The following is a 20,669-nucleotide window of genomic DNA, read 5'->3' on the forward strand; positions in this document are numbered from 1 at the left end:
TTATTTATTTTTCTTTTTCATTTCTTTTTTTTTTATTATTAATGTCGTTGAACTTGAGGAGAGGAGGTCTAGACAAATTATTATCGAACATCCACATAGTGACAATCGTGAATCGTTTATAGAGAAACTTGGAAGAACTTTAAAATGACTTTTACTGCAGAAAAGTTTTGTCTATTATATGTACCTATTTTATACTTGTGTTGCTTGTCGAGTCATTCTGTATGGAAGCGATTCCAAAGAGGGGATGGCATTATGAAAGTCCACATTACGCCATAAGATTGCAATACCTATGTTTCTGATATGTGGCACGCTCGACCTGTTTTAGAAGACTGAAGAACATCACATGTTTGTGGAAAAAAATTTGCAATAGGCATTTTATTCTTGAGAGAAAAAATCAAATTTCCAATTTTTTTCCTTTTTTGTCTTACGAAAGAAAAAAAAATGCCAATAGTTAATTTTTAATTAATATATTTGTTTATTAACTACTGATTTTCTTTTACAGGTCTCGATTCTTATCAATAATGCCGGAATAGTTACGGGACAGAAATTCCTGGACACTCCCGATAAAATGATAATTCGAACTATGGACGTGAATATTATGAGTCATTTTTGGGTGAGTGGAGAAAGAAAAAACAAAAATTACTCTAATAGAAAAATATATATTGCAATTTCTCACTGATGCGGCAAGGACTTTCGAATTGAAAAATTCATTAGAATTTTCGAATTACAAAAGTATGTGCACAGAGAGAACACGATTTCTTAATGCTGAAAGTCTGTTCTCTCGAATCTAATCTCATTAGTAAGAGATTTCACTGGACTTTTTTTTCCGAATTTTTATACTACATGAGTATGAAGTAATTGACACGTTTTAAATTGGGAGACACTTGAAGTAAAACAGAATATTTCCATTCGTTTCGTAAAAGGAGAATTTTTTTTCTTTTTGCATTTAAAAGATCTCTCTTGCGACTAAAAAGGATAAAAACGATTAAAGTTAATCGGTGTTTGAAGATGAAAAATATTTTTGAGCAAGCGAAATTTTCCATTCAATTTAAAAAACAATTTTTTTTTTTGGATCGCAAGGACAGATTTTTAAGAGAAAAAAAAGGCAATTTTCATTGAATGGATAAAGAAAATATAATAAATTACAAGGACTATGGGAATTCAGTCAAGGAATTTGTAGTGAGAGGTACATTATGCGCCCTATGCCTCTTATTTCTCTGACATGTTGCCGTTGGTCAGGTGCATAAACCGGTCGGATCACTCGTTTGTACCGTCATATCATTTGCGAAACTATCAAAGCCTTCCGAATAGAGAAAAATTATTAGATCAAAACGGCAATCGTGTGCCAACAACCTGACTAGAAAAATTAATATGCACAATTATTATTTCTTCAATTTCTCCTTTTTGTTGGAAAAAAAAGAAAAATTATATTTTCGCAATTTTTTCCCCTTGAAATATCTAAATTTAGACGGAGTTTTGAATCTTTCTTAATCTATCGTTAGATTTTGTTATTATCAAAATTAGTTAAGCTTAAGTTATATTAAAATATCTCCGAGTAATAAATTCAATTATTATTTTTTTCATTTTAATTCAATCAAATATTATAATCTATATATAGTTAATTATAATAAAATTTTTTTGATACTTTTTCTTTTTAAATTAATTAAATTCTAATAATTTAATTTCTAATTTAATATTTAATAAAACGTAATTTAATTAATTTAATTTATCATTCTAAAATATAAAAATAGTTTCTTATAAATTATTGTAGAAAAACTAATTTTTATAACAGAAAAAAATTTTTCTTTCACTCTTTCAAGGAATTTTATTAAAATTTTTAAAAAATAATTCTATACCTCCAAAGAATTTTATAACTTATGAAAATAATACTATTCTTGCGACGAATTTTATTCAAATTTTTGAAAATAATTGAAATCCTCCGAAGAATTTTATTATTTAAGAAAATAATTGAAACCTGCAAAAGGATTTTACTTTTTTCGAAGATAATTGAATTTTTAGGAAGAATTTTATTAAAATTTTTGAAAATAATTGAAATCTTTCAAAGATTTTTATTAAAATAATTGAAAATAATTGAAATCCTCCGAAGAATTTTATTATTTAAGAAAATAATTTAAACCTGCAAAAGGATTTTACTTTTTTCGAAGATAATTAAATTTTTAGGAAGAATTTTATTAAAATTTTTGAAAATAATTCAAAAAACTTGCAAAGATTTTTGTTAAAATTTTTGAAAAATAATATATGTAATTGTTTCGATGAAAATTTAAATTCTTTTGAGGAATTTAATTAAGATTGTATTGAAAATAATTGAATTTTTAGAAAAAATTTTATTAAAATTTTAGAAAATAATTGAATTCTTTTGGATAATTTTATAACGAATTGAGAAAAAAATTGAATTCTTTGATATGAATTGAAATTGAATTTAATTGAAATTTTATTGCTAATAATTGAATTTTTGCAAAGATTTTACTATTTTAAAAAATAATTGAATTATTTCGAAAAATTTATTAAAATTTTGATGAAAATAATTGAATTTTTGCAAAAAATTTGATTAAAATTTTTGAGAAAATAATTGAATTTTTTGGAAGATTTTTATTAAAATTTTGGAATTTTTAATTCTTGCAAAGAATTTTATTAGAAATTTCGAAAATAATTGAATTATTTCGAAGAATTTTTTACAAATATTTTGAGATATGTACAATTAAATTTTTTTCAAAAAATTTAATCAAATTTGAATTTTTACGAAAAATTTTATTATTTGTTAAAATAATTCAAAGCTTGTGACAAAATATATTTAAATGTTTGAAAATGATTAAATTCTTTCAAGAAATTTTATTCAAAATGCACTGAAAATAATTGAATTCCTATGTTGAATTTTATTTATTATAACAATATTTGAATTTTTGTGAAGAATTGTATTATTTTCAAGGAATTTATTTAAAATTGTATTAAAAGTAATTGGATTTTTAGAAAGAATTTTTTTAAAAATTTGTTAGAAAATAATTGAATTCTTTGGTAGATTTTTATCAAAGTTTTGGAAAATAATGAATTCCTGTGATGAATTTTATTATTTATGAAAATAATTCAATTCTTGTGATGAATTCTGTTAAAATGTTTGAAAATAATTAAATTCTTTCAAGAAATTTAATCAAAATTGTATTTGAGAATAATTTAATTCTTTCAAGAAATTTACTGAAAATTGTACTTAAAAATAATTGAACTCCTGAATAAAAATTTATTATTTGTGAAAATAATTAAATTCTAGCTCCGAAGTATATTGAAATTTTTGAAAATAATTAAACTCTTTCAATTTTAAAAATTGTATTATAATTGTATAGAATTGAAATTTTATTATAATTGTATAAAATTGAAATTTTATTATAATTGTAGAAAATTGCAATTTTATTATAATTGTAGAAAATTGAAATTTTATTACAATTGTAGAAAATTGAAATTATATTTTATTTCTAAAAAACTGAAAAATAGGGTGAAAAAATGCGAAAATTGAAATAATAGACAAACATAGAAACTGAATGAATACATTTGTCAATGAAATTGAGTTGTAAAGTTTACTTAATGACAGAAATACTGCCAATGATAATACAGGTGTAATTGACCTGGTTTACAACGATTCACTGAACGCCAACGATCCATGAATCTTCCGTATTTCAATGTCATGGTCATTTCGAATAGAATCTCACTGTACACCTCTTCCAATCTCTTTTACCCAGTCACGAGTTCACCTTTAACACTCCAAAGACTTTAACATTTTTTTTTATTTCTTTTTTTTAAATCCTGCTTTCAAATTTCCTGTTTCGAAAATTGCTGTTATTTTTTTTTTGTTTAATTGTAAATTCACATGCGGTAGGTGGTCTAATTGATATTTTATGCCTTTCAATTAGCACATTCTAAATTGATATTCTAAAAAGTTTTAATATCTTTGAGATTTGCCGATTTTTAGAGGAAATTTCGGTTTTTTTTATTTTTTTTTTTTTACTAATTAGGGTATTATTTTTATTTGTGACTCGAGATTATTAAATACTGGCTAATAAATAAATAGTAAATGATAAATAAATAGGCTAAATAATAAATAAATATTACATAATAAATGAGAATAATAAATAAATAGACCAAATAATAAATAAAAAGTAAAATAAATTGTAAACGTAAAATGTTATCAAAGTTTTCAAAAAATTTTGTATTTTTTTTATGAAATTAATTTTTGTACTTTTGAAATTATTCAATTAATGTAATTAATGTTTTGATTGTTTCAGACGGTGAAGGCATTTTTACCCGAAATGCTAGAAGAAAATAAAGGCCACATAGTCAGTATAGCAAGTTTAGCAGGACACGCTGGAATTTATAAATTAGTCGATTATTGCGCATCGAAATTCGCTGCAGTCGGTTTCGATGAAGCTCTTCGAATGGAGCTTGAGGTAATTTTTTTCAAAACTAGTTTATTCTATTATTAAATTACTATTTTTTTCTATAAAAAAACTGAATTTTATTTATTTTAAGATCTCATTCGATGTAGAACTAAAAATTGATTTTCAAAAATTTTATATCACTTTTACTCAAATTAGTTTAAATTTTTAATAATTATGATTCTCGTTCAGATTGAGAGTAAGTTCTGTGATATTATTTTTACAAGAAAAGTTTGAAAATATATTTTCCATAATTTTGCGCGTTTGATAAGTGAATATTTTCTTTAAATTTAAAAAGATAACATTTTTGTTAAAATTGTTATTTTACTATTACTATTTATGAAAATAATTGAATTTTTGCAAAGAATATTATTAAAATTGTATTGAAAAAAAATTGAATTCCTGCGAAGAATTTTAATATTTCTGTGAAAATAATTGAATTCCTGTGAAGAATTTAAATAGGAAGATATTTATAAAAATAATTGAATTCTTATGGAGAATTTCAATAAAACTTTTGAAAATAATTGAATTCTTGTGAAGAATTTCAATAAAATTTTTGAAGATAATCGAATTCTTTCGAAGAATTTCAATAAAATTTTTAAAAATAATTCAATTCTTTCGAAGAATTTCAATAAAATTTTTAAAATAAAAAAATTCTTTTGAGAAATTTTAATAAAATTGAATTGAAAATAATGAAATTCTTTTGAGGAATTTAATTTAAATTCAGATTAAAAATAATCAAAATTTTTCGAGGAATGTAATAAAAATTAAATTTTAAATAATTGAGTTCTTGCAAAGATTATTATTAAATTTTTTGAAAATAATTGATTTATTTCGAATAATAATTATAATAATAATAATAATTAAAAATTAGTAATAACATAATTAGAAATTTTAATATTAGAACAAATTATTTTTCAAACTAATAATATTTTAATAAGATGTTCAAAAGCATTAAAACGTCAATTATTTTCAAATGAACACAAAGTTTACCCAATGCACTTAAAAACCGGTCCCTATACATTAATTTCAATTTGTACACTAATAATAATTATAAATAATTTATTATACATATTTGTCGTCCATAATCGCTAGATAAATTAAGCAATAATAATAGAAAAAACTGAAATTGCAAAATTTAAATAATTTTTGCTTGAGCAAGAGGCAATCATATATTGAATTCTTGTTAAATTTGATCATTTTCAAATTGCAAAGATTAAAAAAAAATTGGAAGGATAAGGAAAAAAACCGGATAATTTGTAATAAAATTATCTAACGGCATATTTGATAATCGAAGGTTGTCTGATGAAATCCTTATTTTTTTTTTTTATTTTTAAATCTTGTAATAAATTTCGCATTACACGTTTCACACACAGCAATGAATTTTGATCTTGGCTATTAAAACGATTTGACGTTCGAGAATATAAAAATCTGCATTCTCCTTTATTTACGTATATCAATTGACACTTATGACAGTGTTTTGCAATTACTAAAATAAAGTTGAATTTGTCAATGTAAAACCGCCAACGAACATTCGAGAGTAGAATATTTTGCGCAATAATTTCGATTCAACATCAAACGATTCAAATTCTTTTCTTTAATCTCTTATTAAATTTATTAATTATTTATTTAATTATCATATATTTATTTATTCTTTAATAATAATAATAATAATAATAATAATAATAATAATAATAATAATAATAATAATATATTATTGTATAATTTTTTATTTAAATAATTTATGATTTAAAATATTTCTCTCTCGTTCTGCGAATTCGTAAATAATTAATACTCAACAGGTAATTAAATGAAAAATAAATAAAACAATTAGGAAAAAATTCTTGAATGTTCAATGAAGAATGTGAAAATTGAGTTGAATGAGAAAAATTGCAGTAACGGTGCAATTGAAGAGTGTATAATGGTTGAAATTGGAAAAACTATTCGCAATTGTTTATTATGTACTGAAATTTTTTGTGAATGACGAACATTATAATTTTTTTTTGACGTGTTTATTTATTCCATGCACATAAAATTAATGTTGATTGCAGGCTGAAGGCTACAATATTAATACCACAGTGATATGTCCCTACTTTATTCGCAGTACAGGAATGTTCGAAGATGTTCTTTCGAGGTAAAAATAAATCAATAATTTTCACAACGTAATAAACAGAAGTAAATAAGAAATTAATAATTGAGAAATAAAAATAATTTAAAGTATTCAAGTTTTTTGAAAATTTTTTCTTGAAAACTTGGAATTATGAATTTAAGTCTTACGAAGAATTTTACTATTCATAAAAATAATTGAATTACTTTTTTTGGAAGGACTTATTAAAACTTGAGAAAATAATTTAATTCTCTTGAAAAATTTAATTTGAAATTTTAAAAAAATAATTAAATCCTTTTGCATAAAATAATAAATAATAATTAATTATGTACTTAATTAAGTGAATTTTTTTAATTTTAAATCTGAAGGTATTCAAAACATGAAAATTTGAAATTAGAAAATTTTGTAATTAATTGTAAATTTAGAAAAGTTTGTCAATTAATTGTTAATTATTTAAGTATAATTTGTGTTTGGTTTATTTGCTATCAGAATAATTTGTAAATTATTATTCAATATTCACAGTTTTGTGCCGACATTGAGTCCAAATGAAGTGGCTGACAGTGTCATCACAGCAATGAGATGCAATGAAAAATTTGCAATTCTTCCTGGTTATTTGCAGATAATACTGGCGTTGAAATGGTATCTACTCTAAAATTTTTTACTTCAAAAATATAGCACATTTTTTAATACTACGTAATTAAAATAAGTAATTAACCTTCTTCTATTTAATAATCGTTGTATTCCGGAAATCTGTTCGCATTTTGAAGTTATAGTTGTTGTTTGCTTTTTTGTTTCTTAACCTTTTTAATAATTCTTCTTTTTAAATATTTTCAATTTAAAATTATTGTATTGAAAATCAACGAATTGTTGCAAAGAATTTTATCAAAAAAATTTATAATACATAGAATTCCTTCGAAGAATTTTATTATTTAGGAAAATAATTTTGTTAAAATTTTTGAAAATTCGAATTAAATTCTTTTTGAAGAATTTCTTTGAATTTTTTTTTTTTAAATAATAGATTTTCTCTAATAATTTTAATTAAAACTTATTTATAAATAATTTAATTTTATGAACAATTTCTTTCAAGTTTTTAAAATAATCGTCTTTGTTAATAATTGAAATTGAAGATTTAATTATTGAATTTTATTAAAAGTTTAGAAAATAATTGAATTCTCTTAAAAAATTGAAAATTCTCTTGTTATTAAATAACAAATTAAGAAAAAAATTGAATTCTTTCGTGGAATTTTCTTTAAAATAATTGAATTTTTGCAAAGAATTTTACTATTTAAAAGGATAATTGAATTTCCAAGAAGAAATTTATTACTTTTAAAAATAAATGACTTCTTCTGATGAATATTGTTATTTATGAAAATAATTGAATTTTGTAAAGAATTTTATGAAAATTTTTGAAAATAATTGAAATCCTCCGAAGCATTTTATTACATATTTATGAACTTTATTGAATTCTTCTAGAGAATTTTATTTTTTATGAAGATCATTGAATTCTTTCGAAGATTTTTATTAAAATTTTTGAAAATAATTGAAATCTTCCAAAGAATTATTATATTAAAATTTTAGAAAATAATTAAATGCTTTTGGAAAATTTTATAACGAATTGAGAAAAAAATTGAATTTTTACATGAAATTTTATTAATAATTGAATTTTTGGAAAGAATTTTACTATTTATTAACATAATTGAATTGTTTCGAAGGATTTATTAAAATTTTAGAAAATAATTGAATACTTTTGAAATATTTTATAACGAATTAAGACAAAAATTGAATTTTGGCAAATAATTTTACTATTAATTAATATAATTGAATTGCTTCGAAGGATTTATTAAAATTTTGGAAAATAATTGAATTCTTTTGAAATATTTTATAACGAATTAAGAAAAAAATTGAATTCTTTCGTGAAATTTTTTTTGAAAATAATTGAATTTTCGAAAGATTTTACTATTTTAAAATATAATTGAATTTTTGCTTTAAGTTTAATTTAGACAAATGAAAGAAATTCTAAACATATTTATATTTGCTAATTTTTTCAGGATGTTCCCGTGGACGTGCGTAAAAATGTTTCTCCGGGGTTTGGTAAAAGATGCATCTCCAGGTTCAGGAAAACCAATTGTACTACCAGAAAAATCAGAAATCACGAATGAGCCTACCAAAGATCAAAATGGATCTACATTACATCAGCAATTAACTAGACGTATTTCTAGTTCCGAACGAAAACCCTAATTCCAAAAACATTTTTGTTTTTATAAATTTGTCCATTTTTACCTTCAATGGACTTGTAAAAAGAATCAAAGAAGGATTATTGCAAAAAAAGAATTTTAATTTACTTCAATTAATTTTTGAAATGAAAGAACAAACGCACAATTTTTTTTTTAACAGTGAGGAAGGAAACGGAAATTGACGTGAACGAAGCACGCTTTCGCGAGCACCTGCTCATTCACTAGAACAATGTGAATCAAAGGTGTTCGTCTATGGAGAGAAGAAAAGAAGACGAAAACGGCAATAAAAAAAAAGTAGCTCAACATTTTCTTCGTTTTCGCAAAAATAATGAATAATCCAGAGAAAATAATTTACTGTAATTTTCCCTATTTTTTTCGTTTCATTGAAATTTTTCTTCGAAACTGAATAAACAAAGTCTTCCATTTTTTATAAAGAAAGAACAAACTCAATACAAATAAGAAAGAAAAAAAGTTCTTTTTATCTATTTCTAATTAATTTAAATTAAATTTTAGTCAGTGGGACCACAATATCATATCTTTTTAATTATTTAGTTTTAAATTTATTTAAAAAAAATATATACAACTACAGTTCATAGATTGAACATGTGACTTTTTTTTCTTGTAAATTTGTAAATTTTTATTTTCAATTGCCATTGAAAGAAATGTCAGGCCTAGTGCCATTACTTGCCTCTAAAAATCGCTGAGCGATTCTTTATTATTAACGACTGTATAGATATTAAGATATATTTGAAAACAGATTTATTGTAAGATTGTATTTTTAGAATAAAAAATTTATCAAGACGTGTATTTTCTAATTAATTAATTTTCTGACAAAAAATTCTCATTTGTATTTTAAATCTGTTAATTATTCTAAAGGGGAGAAAAAATTTAAAATATAGAAAAACTCGTCGAATAGAAAGCTATTTCAATAATTTTTATTATTCATTTTTCTGTAAATTTACAGGAACGACGAATTAAGAGAACTCTGTTCATTTATAGACATTGTATTTACTTTGCCAACATAAATATCATTATAAAGATTATTAGAAATAGACTCTTTGACTAATAAATTACATTTCATTCTTTCTGGGTTTTTTTTTAACTTATGTCACTTTCACAACTTTTTTGACGCACTGCATTCTTATTTTCTAGATTAAGAAAACCTATTTACAGATAATGAACTGTTTAATCATGCGATTTGTTTTTATTTTTAAAAAATAGTTATAGAATTCATCTAAAATAAACTTTAATTAACGGATATGTTGAAAGTTTGGAATGTTCAAATAAACGAAATATTTTTTTTTTAAACAGTTAAAACTAGAAAAAAAGTATTACATTACTTTTTTTTACAAATGTGAATTAAAAGGAATTGATAAAAATATATTCGCTAAACTGAACGTACAATAGTTTGAAAAAATTGAGTATTGATTCGGTTTTTTTTGGCGAACAAACAAAAAAAAATAAATGGGAAAAATAAACGCTTTACATTTCTGAATGATGGTTGGATACAAAATACTTTTTTTTAAGATATTAAATTAGTACTATTTCCTTCGAGTGTTAAACAAATAAGACTTTTTCTTTTTATAAATATTAGTTTCTTGTGAGATCGGATTTAATGAATCGATGAAAAACTAATCGACCAAAAATTATTCTTCTTTTTCTGAAACTAAAGTTAATGTTCTAAAATATTTTGTATTTCTGTTTTGTTACCTAATTTTGTGCTGCTACAAGTTGCATTGTTTCTTGACAATTAATGTGATCCTGCTTATTCATTGATTCTTGAAGAGTTCCATTATTTTCTGATTCTTCGATTAAAATGTCATCATCATCGGTTTTCAACATGAAACTTTCCTCTTCGTCCATCATCTCCTGGGTTACGTCTATTTCGTGTTCGTCTGGTTTTTCAATCAATGCCTAGAGAAATTCAAAAGTGTATAAAAAAAATTCATTAAATTTTTTTTGGCGTAGTTAAAAATTATATAATATATTTATGATTTTTTTGATTTTAATAAAGTTATTCGAAACAATTCAATTATTTTTAAAAGTTTTAACTAAAGAAAGAAAGAATTCAATTACTTTCATAAATAAAAAAATTCTTTGCAGAAATTAAATTATTTACAATGTAAAATTAATAAAATTTCTCAAAATAATTCAATTCTTAAAATTCTAAATAAAATTCTTTATAAGAATTCAATTACTTTAAATTTAATTTTAATTGAATTTCTTGAAAAAATTAATTTAATTACTTCTAAATATTTTAATAAAATTCAATTCGAAACAATTCAATTTAATTATTTTCAAATGTTTTAAAAATTTTCTTCGAAAGAATTCAAATACTTTTATAAATAATGAAAATCATCGCAGGAATTCAATTATTTTCAATACAATTTTAATCAAATTTAACGAAATAATTCAATTATTTAAAGAAGTTTTAATCAATTTCCTTAAGAAAATTTAATAATTTTGAAATATTTTAATAAAGTTCAATTGTAAATAATTAAATTATTTTCGAAAGTTTTAACAAAATTCTTCGCAAGAATTCAATAAAGTTTATAAATAATAATAATAATTTTCGCAGGAATTTAAGGGGACACCTAAGTGGAAAAATGACAAAAAAATCGATTTTTTTTAATTTGATTTTCTAAAAGTAGACTCAATTAGGAATAGAACAAGACTTTTTAAAACCTTTTCTGAAGAGTAGAAAAAATCTGATTACATGATTCTGAATACCATGAGTTTTTAGTATTTTTTCTTTTTTCGTGTCTCCTGTCAAAATTTTTTTTTCCAATTTTTTAACTTTCGGTACACTTTTCTCCGAATCTACTAAACCAATTTGTAATTTCTTTTTTTTACTTTGTTCAGTAAGGTTCCAAGAATACGAATAAGAAGTTTACCATCATTTTGAGTTGTACAAACGGAGATATGAGTCAATGAATCAGAGAAAATGGGATTTTTATTTTGCTTTGGGTATAAATATTCATAAAAAAGTTTCTATTGAAGATAACGTCGTATTACTTCTTATTCATATACTTGATTATATTTGTAATCGAATAAAAAAAGGGCGAACGCAATTGGAATAATAGTTTTCGAGAAAAGTGTACCGAAAGTTGACTCTTTTTGCATTGTTTTTAGGTGACTTAGGTGTCCCCTTAATTATTTTCAAGACAATTTTATTTAAATTTCACGAAATAATTCAATTATTTAAAAAATTTCTAATAAGTTTCCTAATAAGAATTCAATTAAATTCATAAATAAAACTTTTCACAGGAATTCAAATATTTTCAATAATTTTAATAAAATTCGTTATAAGAATTCAATTACTTTTAATAAAATTCGTTATAAAAATTCAATTACTTTTAATTCAATTTAAATTAAATTCCTTGAAAAAATTGAATTATTTTTAAATATTCGAATAAAGTTCTTCGAAACAATTCAATTATTTTCATAAATAATAAAATTCATCTTTGAAATTCAATTATTTTCCAAAATTGTAGTAAAAATCTTCTAGAGAATTCAATTATTATTTAAATTTTAATGAAAGAATATTAAAAAATATATATTATAATTTAACAAAAATGTTATCTTAAAATTAATGAATCGCTTATTAATGCAAAATTTCAGAAAGTTAAAAATAATTTTTAGTTCTTGCAAAAATAATAGCAAAAAACTACTCTAAATCTGAATAAGTAAAAAATTGAACTAATTTTAACAAAAGTTATATAAAATTTATAAAAATTAATTTATTTTAATTCTACACTGAACAAGACATTAAAATATTTAAAATCTAGTTTTTCTCATAAATTAAATAAAATCAAACGCATTTTGCGTTAATAAAAGTTTGATTTTCTATAATTTTAAAATTTTTAATTCTAAAGCTAAACAATTTTGTTTAATTAATTTTTGTCATTTAATTTTTAATTTAGAAATAATTAGAAAAAATAGAGTAAAAAATTAAAACTTAGAAATTAGAATTATTATCAGAATTAAAAATTTTATTTAGAAATTAGAATCAAATTAAATTAGAATTAGAATAATTAGAAGTAGAATAAATTAAAATTAGAATTTCATTAATTTAAAAATTCGAAACATTCAAAAAGAAAATATAATTTGTTTTATACCTTATTCTCAGGATGCTTCTCCAAATATTCATTCTTTGCGTCCCGTATCATTCGAGTTACTTTATTCCTTAAATCTTTGAAATTCTCCCATTCCTTGGCGTCTTTACTTTTTCTTGCTTTCGTATAGAGTTTATTTTTCTTTTGAATTTCAGTTCTTATTGCGTCAGTCATCCAAGGTTTCTTTAATTCAAGTTCCTGTTAAAGAAAAGAAAAATTAAATTTCCTTCCCCTTTTTAAAATTCAAAAAACTATCAATTGTGCGATCATTTAAGAATTTAATACACGCTCAAAGGAAACTGTTTTTTAATGACTTTTTAAAGTATTTTTAACAGCTTAAAATAATTTTAATAATTATTAATACTGTTAATTTTAATTCATTTCATTCAATTCAAAAAAACTATTTTTTAAAATTAGTTATTAAAATTTAACATATTTATCAAAATAAAAGACACAAATATTGAAATAATTTGTTTCTGAATTATTCTGTTTTTTCGATCAAAGTCAATATTGATTTCACCTAGTGAAAAACTGTAATAATACTTTTCCACAAAAAGAAAGTATTACCTAGTCTATTTTTATATTTTGTAAAGAAAAATAAAAGATAGGGAATTATTTTAAAAATGTAACGACTTTGATTGAAATGACTTTTTGATTATATTACTAAAAAACAATTGATAAACAAGACTAGTGAAGAAAAAGAGAGAGAAAAAAAAATGAAAAGCGCGCAAATACCTCGAGCTTGTTGACTTTTTTGACAATAATGCCCTTGTTCTTGAGAGTGTTATTCCCTTGAAGGAACCTCGGTCGCATAAACATATGAGGAAGCATACCACGAGGACCAGGTCTCAAGGGTGGACCACGTGGACCCCTTGGACCCATCATCGGCGGTGGAAGTGGTGGACCGCAACCGATTCTGGGACCAAACATTGGCATTGGTCCACCCGGTCTCATACCTGGCCTTGGAGGTGGCAGTCGCTGACGAATTGGAGGTGGCATCCGTTGCTGCATTGGTGGTGGCATTCGTTGTTGCATCGGGGGTGGCATTCGTTGTTGCATCGGCGGTGGCATTCGTTGTTGCATCGGTGGTGGCATTCGTGGTTGCATCGGTGGTGGTATTCTTTGTTGCATCAAAGGAGGATGATGATGATGATGATGGGGAGGTGGTGGAGGCATACGTTGGCGCATTGGTGGATACATTCCACCCGCTGGCGGTGGCATTCTCATCGGTGGCATTCCTGGTGGTGGTAATCTTGGACCAAATCTCGAGAGCAACGGCGGTGGTGGTCGCATGCCGGGCAATGACATTCTCATTCCCAATAGTGGTCCAGGTCCTCTATTTATTGGGCCCATTTTTTTTATTTCATAAAAAGCACTCCTGATATGTTAATTCCTTCTCTGTAGAAGATTTAATTCTTAATTCTACACTACAGCACTGTATTGAAACTTGGGGAAAATTTGAAGATTATGTGTGAAAATGTCTTGTGGTTACTATTTTGATAAGTATGTGGACATGAATTTTTACACTAGAATGACGAGAATTTGTTAAAATGTAATACTTCTCACTTTTTAATGATTTTTGCCAATTTTTGCGGTCTATTTTTGAGGTTAGCGTTTTTTCCGTTTATCTTTTTGTTTGCACAGCTGTATGTTGCGAAATTTTACTCCTTGAAGTTGGCAACGGATAATCGATAATAAATTTCGATAAATATTCTTTATTCTTATTGGTGGAGGTAATTTCAACGACCAATGAGAAAAAAGTACACCTTGGCCTTTAGGATAAAGTTGTAGGTGCTGAAGTTGAACTACCCAACCCTGATCGTTGTGTATTTCCCTTAAAGTTACCAACGTTTTTGTTTACAAATTACAACGTATGATTTAAAAGTTATATTTTTATTTTATTATTTAACAATTATTTGTGTTTAATAAGCGATAGAAATAACAAATAAATTTAAAATACGAATTTAAAAAATTCGATTCTTAATCAAAGTATTAGGTAACGTATTCATTTTTCTGTAAAGAGTATTTTTATATATAAACATTCAAGTTTAATTACAAAGTTCGTGAATATTTACAAACTTTTTTATATTTATTAACATTACTAAGATTTTAATATTTATATTTTAATATTCATATTTTGATAGTTATATTTTAATTATTTAGGTAATATAAATTCATTTTACAAAAGTATTTAATGAATCGTAAATTTTCAGTTAAATTACTCAAAATAACAAAAAAATCATTGTTGGAACAATGCAACAAAATCAAAACACGACAATTACTTCCTTCTATCAAAAATCAAATACTCTGCATAATGTGGGAGTGGAAAATATTTGCAGTGGTAATCTCATGAAAAAATGCACTGCATGGGATAATCAGAATTATAATACAACAAAATTGAAATTAATTTATAATTGCATAAAAGAGGAGGCGAGAAATAATAAAGAGGCATTAACAAACGAAAGCTGCGTTAAATTGGGAAAAATCCTTCTAATCAATGAAGCTATTAAATGTCAAAACTTTCCCAGCAATTCAGAAAATATTCAAGAGCCCATTGCTTTTCTCGGCGTACTCGATACAATAAAACGTGAACTTGATGAGAAAACGAAATTGGCGATAAAATCCTTCATCGAAGCCAAATTAAGAGAGAGGATATTTAATTTCACTTCTCGGTAAGTATAATTTCTTATAGTTTTCTTTTACTTATTTCTTCAAGTTTTTTTTTTAAATAATCGTGTTTCTTAATAACTGAAATTAAACACTTAATTATTGAATTTTATAAAAAAATTTTAGAAAAGAATTGAATTCGTTCAAAAAATTTCTTTAATTTATTGAATATTATTTCACAATTAAAATGTTATTTAAAATTATTAATAGAAAATTAAACTCTTTTAAACAATTTTATTACAATTTTGCAAAATAATTGAACTAATGTCATGAATTTTATTATCTACGAAAATAATTTAATTTTTTCAAAGAATTGAATTTAAATTGTATTAAAAGTAATTGAATTCTTATAAAGAATTCTTTTAAAATTATTGAATTCCTGCGAAAAGTTATATTGAATTTTATTCAATTTTAATAATTGAATTCTTATTAAGAAATTGATTAAAATTTTATTAAAATAATTTAATTCCTAAGGAGCATTTTATTATTTATAAAAATTAATTAAATTTTTGCGATGAATTTTACTTCGAAAGGATTTCTTGACAAGAATTTGTTTCAAACTTTTGAAAATAATTGAAATCCTCCGAAGAATTTTATTATTATTCAAAATAATTGAAATCTTTCAAAAAATTTAATTTTTTATGGTGATAATTGAGTTCTTGAGAAGAATTTTATTAAGATTTTTGAAAATAATTGAAATCTTGCAATGATTTTTATTAAAATTTTTGAAAAATAATATAATTGTTTCAATGAAAATTTAAATTTTTTAGAGGAATTGAATTAAGATTCTATTGAAAATAATTTAATTTTTAGAAAGAATTTTATTACAATTTTTAGAAAAGAATTGATTTCGTTCAAGAAATTTCTTTAATTTATTGAATATAATCGATTTTGTTAATATTGTAATTAATAATTTTACTATTAAAATTGTATTAAAATTATTGATAGAAAATAAAACTTCTTTAAACAATTTTATTAAAGTTTTTGTAAATAATTTAATTCTTTTAAAGAAGTACTTTGTGTTTTTTTAAATAATGTAGTTTTTTGTATAATCTTCAAAAGAATTTTACTTTTTATGAAGATAATTGAATTTTTAAGAAGAATTTTATTAAAATTTTTGAAAATAATTGAAGTTCTTTAAAAAATTTTATTATTTATGAAAATAATTGAAATCTTGCAAAGATTTTTATTAAAATTTTTGACAAATAATATAATTGTTTCGATGAAAATTTAAATTCTTTGGAGGAATTTAATTAAGATTGTATTGAAAATAATTGAATTTTTAGGAAGAATTTTAATAAGGTTTTAGAAAATAATTGAATTCTTTTGGAAAATTTTATAAATTTTTTTATTTTATATTTTATTATAATTTTATAATTTTTATTTTTTTTTAATTGAGAAAAAAATTGAATTCTTTGATATGAATTGAAATTGAATTGAATTGAAATTTTATTGTTAATAATTGAATTTTTGCAAAGATTTTTCTATTTAAAAAAAAGTAATTGAATTGTTTTGAAGGATTTATTTAAATTTTTTTGAAAATAATTGAATTTTTGCAAAAAATTTTATTATTTATAAAAGTAACTGAATTCTTTCGAAGAATATTTACACTTTATAAAAATAATTGAATTCTTCCGAAGAATCAAAAATCTCGGACGTAAAAGATTAACCAACTAATTAATAATTTAATTTAATATTTCAGTTACAGTGAATTAGGCGGAAAGATAAAGGAAACATCAAAAAATAGAGAGACAGTTAATAGTAAAGTGAATTCACAAAATAATGAATTGATATTGTTAAATTGGTCGAAAAAAATTGACGAGATCCACTTGACCTATAAAAAGAGTTTGCATAATTTCTTCGAACTTTTAACAACTTGGGGAGAATGTAAAATAGCACTCAGTGAATCAAGATTCAAGAGTACGGAATCATCACTAATTCAAGCGCAACTTGTCGAGACGCAGACGATTATCAGCAAATTGTCCTGTCATTTGCGATTATTTTTAGAAACACCGTCAACTATTAAAAGTTTTCGAATTTTAAAAACAACTCTCGATAATAAATTAAATGAAATTGATGACGAAATTCAAAGAAAATTAGCTAAACAAAAGGAATATGATGATCTTAAGTGTACCGAATATGATGATATTTTGAAAAAGTACATCGACATTTGTAATGCAGTGAAGAAACGAAGTCTTATTCTCGATAGATTATAGGTACGCTCGAAAGTTAAATTGTAAATTGAAAAATTAGTATTCTTTAATTAATTTCTGCTCATTTTTATTTTAACTTTTAATTTATTTTCCCAAAGTTTTGAGCGAAATTTTTGTTTTATTTAAATATTTTTAAAAACTACTATACGAAAGAGAAAAAAAGAAAAATTTAACATTTAATTACTTCAGAATTAATTATTAATAGAAAATAATTTATTTTCATTAAAAAAAAGCTCATTCGAAACTTTAGGAAAAATTTAATTTTACTTATTAGAACTATTATACAGATTTAAACTATTTAGTGATCAAATATTGAAAGAGTGGAATTTTTGTATATTTTTCTCGTTTATTATTTCGCAAGGAGAAATTTTTTGTTAAATTATATGAAAGATTAAGAAAAAAGTAAATAAACTCATCTATATGATTATTTGTACAGAAAAATGGAGATTAATTTCAAAGAGGGAAAAAAATTGGTTCATATTCTGTTTCTGTTGTGATCAATTTCTACGGTATCATGTTTTTTTTTTTTTTACTAATATTTGTCTTCACAATTCGTCTCTTTATCTAAAGTGTATTTATCTATACGACCGAGAAATCCTTTGGGGATGGCATGATATAATGGAAAATCAATGATTAAGCATGCGCGTTTGAAAATTTATCAGCACAACGCAGAAGGATCTATTACAAGAAGACGTCATACTACTGAGATGACTTTTGAAAAGATATGTACCATTTCATGTTCTCTTCTTGATCTTAAATTATTGAAAAGTGTCCTTTAATAGTGGTGCAATGAATAATATAAAAATTAAATCGAAAAAAAGGACGTTCAGTTCTGTTGAACGAAAAAGAAAGTGTAAAACATATTTAAAACTTAGAATTTATAAAATTTTTAATTTTATACTAAATCAAACGTTCAATTGTAATTTAATCGCTGATGAAGTAATGAAATTATTTTCAAGATTGTAAATTATTTTTCCTTTGGAAACCTATGACATTAAATTTTATTTTTTCTTAATTATGTTCCAATTATTCTCTAAATCAAAACGGTTTTTATTTTTGTTAATGAATTTTTATTCTTTGGCTATATGCCTTTTTTTCATTAAATAATTATTTTTTATATTTATATTATTAATTATTTCATTTTATATGTAAATTTTGATGTAAAATTTTTCCGATAGAAAAAAATTGGGTAAGTAGACAATTTTTAATTTGAATTTCAATGATCGATATATTCTGCGGCGTCAAGATTGTGAAAAAAGTATAAAAATACTTTTTTTAAACTAAAAATTGATTGAAATGTTATTAATTGTTTATGAAAAAAGGAAAATGCACTGTTTTTCGTTTTAAGGAAATTATTTATAGTATAAATTTTTTTTTTGTTGCTTAAAAGTATAAAAAAAATTTTTTATACTTAAAAGTAAAAAAAAAATATTAAGAAGTATTAGAAAGTATTAAAAATTATGGACTAATTTCGCTTTTTCACCAATTAAAGATCTTTTTCTTCCGGCATAAAATGCCCGTTATGGAGCTAACATTAAACTGGATGAAGATATTCTTAACATTTATTTTATTGGCATCGAGATCATTTTCATTAATTACAGCCACAAATAACGAATTTCGTGACACGTGAGTAATTTTCGTAATTTTACGGTCTCAACTTATTCGTCCGTTAAGGTATGAAAATAAAATTCTCTAATAGGCTAATAGTTTTCTGGAATTATTAAATTTATACTTAACAATAATTTAACATTTTTTAATAAATATTTAAAATACTTATTTGTTTAATAAATTAAATACTTGAGATTTTAATTCAATTTTAGTTTTTTTTTCTTTAAATCTTCTTTATGTTCTGAAAAATTCTTTCTGTGTAATTCTTAATTATAAATTAAATTAAACACGTAATTTAATTAATTTTTTTTCTTCGATTATAAGGAATTTTTAATGACTAAAAAAATAATTACTTCAGAGCACAGCCGACATGGCAAACAATTCGTAATATTCTGCAATATATTCCGAGAACAGAAAGGGAAAATTTGGAGCGGATCGAAAATTTAGAAGTTCAAGATTTAGAAAAGTGAGCAATTTAATCAATCAACTGGAAAAAAATTGATCCCAATTAAATAGATTTAATTAAACGTAATTATTTTCATAAAATATTTTCAGAGCGCAACCAATCTGGCAACGTATTTTAGAAATGAATCCCAGAATTGGAAAGGAAAATTACATCTGGATGGAAAATGGACAGGAAACTGAAAAGTGAGCAATTGTCACAATACTAAATTATAATAATTAATAATTTCAATAAATTAGAAATTAAAAAAAAATGTAGAAAAAAATACAATCGCATTTTTTACTTTTTTCTAATTTAATAAAATTCGTATGATTCATAATCTAATACTTAGTAAAATAAATGATTACATAAATTAATTACAATAATATTATTAAAAATTGATAAATTAATTACTATTTAATAATTAATTAATTAAACTTTTTAATTTTTTTAATTTAATTTTAATTAAACTTTTTTTTTAAATTACTAAAGTTTATTTCTAAATAAAACAATTCAAAAAATGTTAATTAAAATTTATTGATTAATTAATTAATCAAGAACAGTTAAAATGTAAAAAAAATTGTTTAAAATTTAATAATTTGTTGACAGTGTAAAACGTGGATTGGATTTTGGATTAAATCGTGGATTAAGTGGCACGCAAGCAGGAAAGCATTTAATTGGATTGACAACTGCTAATTTTGCTAATGGACCTGGAAGAAGACGTCGTTCTCAATAGAAGAAAATAATTCCAAAATCATCTGATTAGTTTTCCTAATTGTATTTAATATTCATCAAATAAAATGAATTACTCCTCAATATGAATAAACAATTTCAAGCCTTT

The 20,669-nt window shown here is 23.0% G+C and overlaps 4 protein-coding genes across 4 annotated transcripts in view; 3 read left to right on the forward strand and 1 right to left on the reverse strand.

The window, feature by feature from the left end:
- The window catches only part of LOC122510383 (short-chain dehydrogenase/reductase family 16C member 6-like), a 28,768-nt gene extending 19,184 nt beyond the window's left edge, over positions 1 to 9,584 (forward strand). The window contains exons 4-8 of the mRNA XM_043624998.1: positions 503 to 613; positions 4,293 to 4,454; positions 6,494 to 6,576; positions 7,072 to 7,188; positions 8,598 to 9,584. Of these exons, the coding sequence (XP_043480933.1) occupies positions 503 to 613; positions 4,293 to 4,454; positions 6,494 to 6,576; positions 7,072 to 7,188; positions 8,598 to 8,787 (663 nt within the window). The 3' untranslated portion in view covers positions 8,788 to 9,584. The remainder of the gene's footprint in view (positions 1 to 502; positions 614 to 4,292; positions 4,455 to 6,493; positions 6,577 to 7,071; positions 7,189 to 8,597) is intronic.
- A 112-nt stretch (positions 9,585 to 9,696) lies between these two features.
- Positions 9,697 to 14,601, reverse strand: LOC122510384 (formin-like protein 20). Its single transcript, XM_043624999.1, has 4 exons — positions 14,465 to 14,601; positions 13,634 to 14,296; positions 12,902 to 13,096; positions 9,697 to 10,697 (listed from the first exon to the last, which is right to left on the reverse strand). Exons 2-4 carry the CDS (start codon positions 14,249 to 14,251, stop codon positions 10,494 to 10,496), a joined length of 1,017 nt encoding a protein of 338 aa, XP_043480934.1. The 5' UTR covers positions 14,252 to 14,296; positions 14,465 to 14,601; the 3' UTR covers positions 9,697 to 10,493.
- A 123-nt stretch (positions 14,602 to 14,724) lies between these two features.
- Positions 14,725 to 18,745, forward strand: LOC122510386. Its single transcript, XM_043625001.1, has 4 exons — positions 14,725 to 14,894; positions 15,112 to 15,570; positions 17,268 to 17,781; positions 18,215 to 18,745. Exons 2-3 carry the CDS (start codon positions 15,152 to 15,154, stop codon positions 17,779 to 17,781), a joined length of 933 nt encoding a protein of 310 aa, XP_043480936.1. The 5' UTR covers positions 14,725 to 14,894; positions 15,112 to 15,151; the 3' UTR covers positions 18,215 to 18,745.
- Positions 18,746 to 18,884: 139 nt separating this feature from the next.
- On the forward strand, positions 18,885 to 20,657 carry LOC122510387. The gene is made up of 4 exons (XM_043625002.1): positions 18,885 to 19,404; positions 19,745 to 19,852; positions 19,942 to 20,034; positions 20,438 to 20,657. The coding sequence occupies exons 1-4, from the start codon at positions 19,292 to 19,294 to the stop codon at positions 20,562 to 20,564; spliced, it is 441 nt and encodes a 146-aa protein (XP_043480937.1). The 5' UTR covers positions 18,885 to 19,291; the 3' UTR covers positions 20,565 to 20,657.
- The last annotated feature ends 12 nt before the right edge of the window (positions 20,658 to 20,669 follow it).

The sequence above is a fragment of the Leptopilina heterotoma genome, unplaced genomic scaffold (assembly GCF_015476425.1).
Source record: "Leptopilina heterotoma isolate Lh14 unplaced genomic scaffold, ASM1547642v1 Lhet_68, whole genome shotgun sequence".
Lineage (NCBI taxonomy): Eukaryota > Metazoa > Arthropoda > Insecta > Hymenoptera > Figitidae > Leptopilina > Leptopilina heterotoma.

What these genes read in the sequence shown, in the direction of transcription:
- LOC122510384 (XM_043624999.1), bottom strand. Translation starts at nt 14,251, where the DNA reads ATGGGCCCAATAAATAGAGGACCTGGACCACTATTGGGAATGAGAATG. An exon ending in AAAAAGTCAACAAGCTCGAG is followed by an intron (nt 13,097 to 13,633) that starts GTATTTGCGCGC and finishes TTTCTTTAACAG; the next exon opens with GAACTTGAATTAAAGAAACC. An exon ending in AGAAGCATCCTGAGAATAAG is followed by an intron (nt 10,698 to 12,901) that starts GTATAAAACAAA and finishes GAATTTCTCTAG; the next exon opens with GCATTGATTGAAAAACCAGA.
- LOC122510386 (XM_043625001.1), top strand. Translation starts at nt 15,152, where the DNA reads ATGCAACAAAATCAAAACACGACAATTACTTCCTTCTATCAAAAATCA. An exon ending in ATATTTAATTTCACTTCTCG is followed by an intron (nt 15,571 to 17,267) that starts GTAAGTATAATT and finishes TTAATATTTCAG; the next exon opens with TTACAGTGAATTAGGCGGAA.
- LOC122510387 (XM_043625002.1), top strand. Translation starts at nt 19,292, where the DNA reads ATGCCCGTTATGGAGCTAACATTAAACTGGATGAAGATATTCTTAACA. An exon ending in AATAACGAATTTCGTGACAC is followed by an intron (nt 19,405 to 19,744) that starts GTGAGTAATTTT and finishes TAATTACTTCAG; the next exon opens with AGCACAGCCGACATGGCAAA. An exon ending in AATGGACAGGAAACTGAAAA is followed by an intron (nt 20,035 to 20,437) that starts GTGAGCAATTGT and finishes ATTTGTTGACAG; the next exon opens with TGTAAAACGTGGATTGGATT.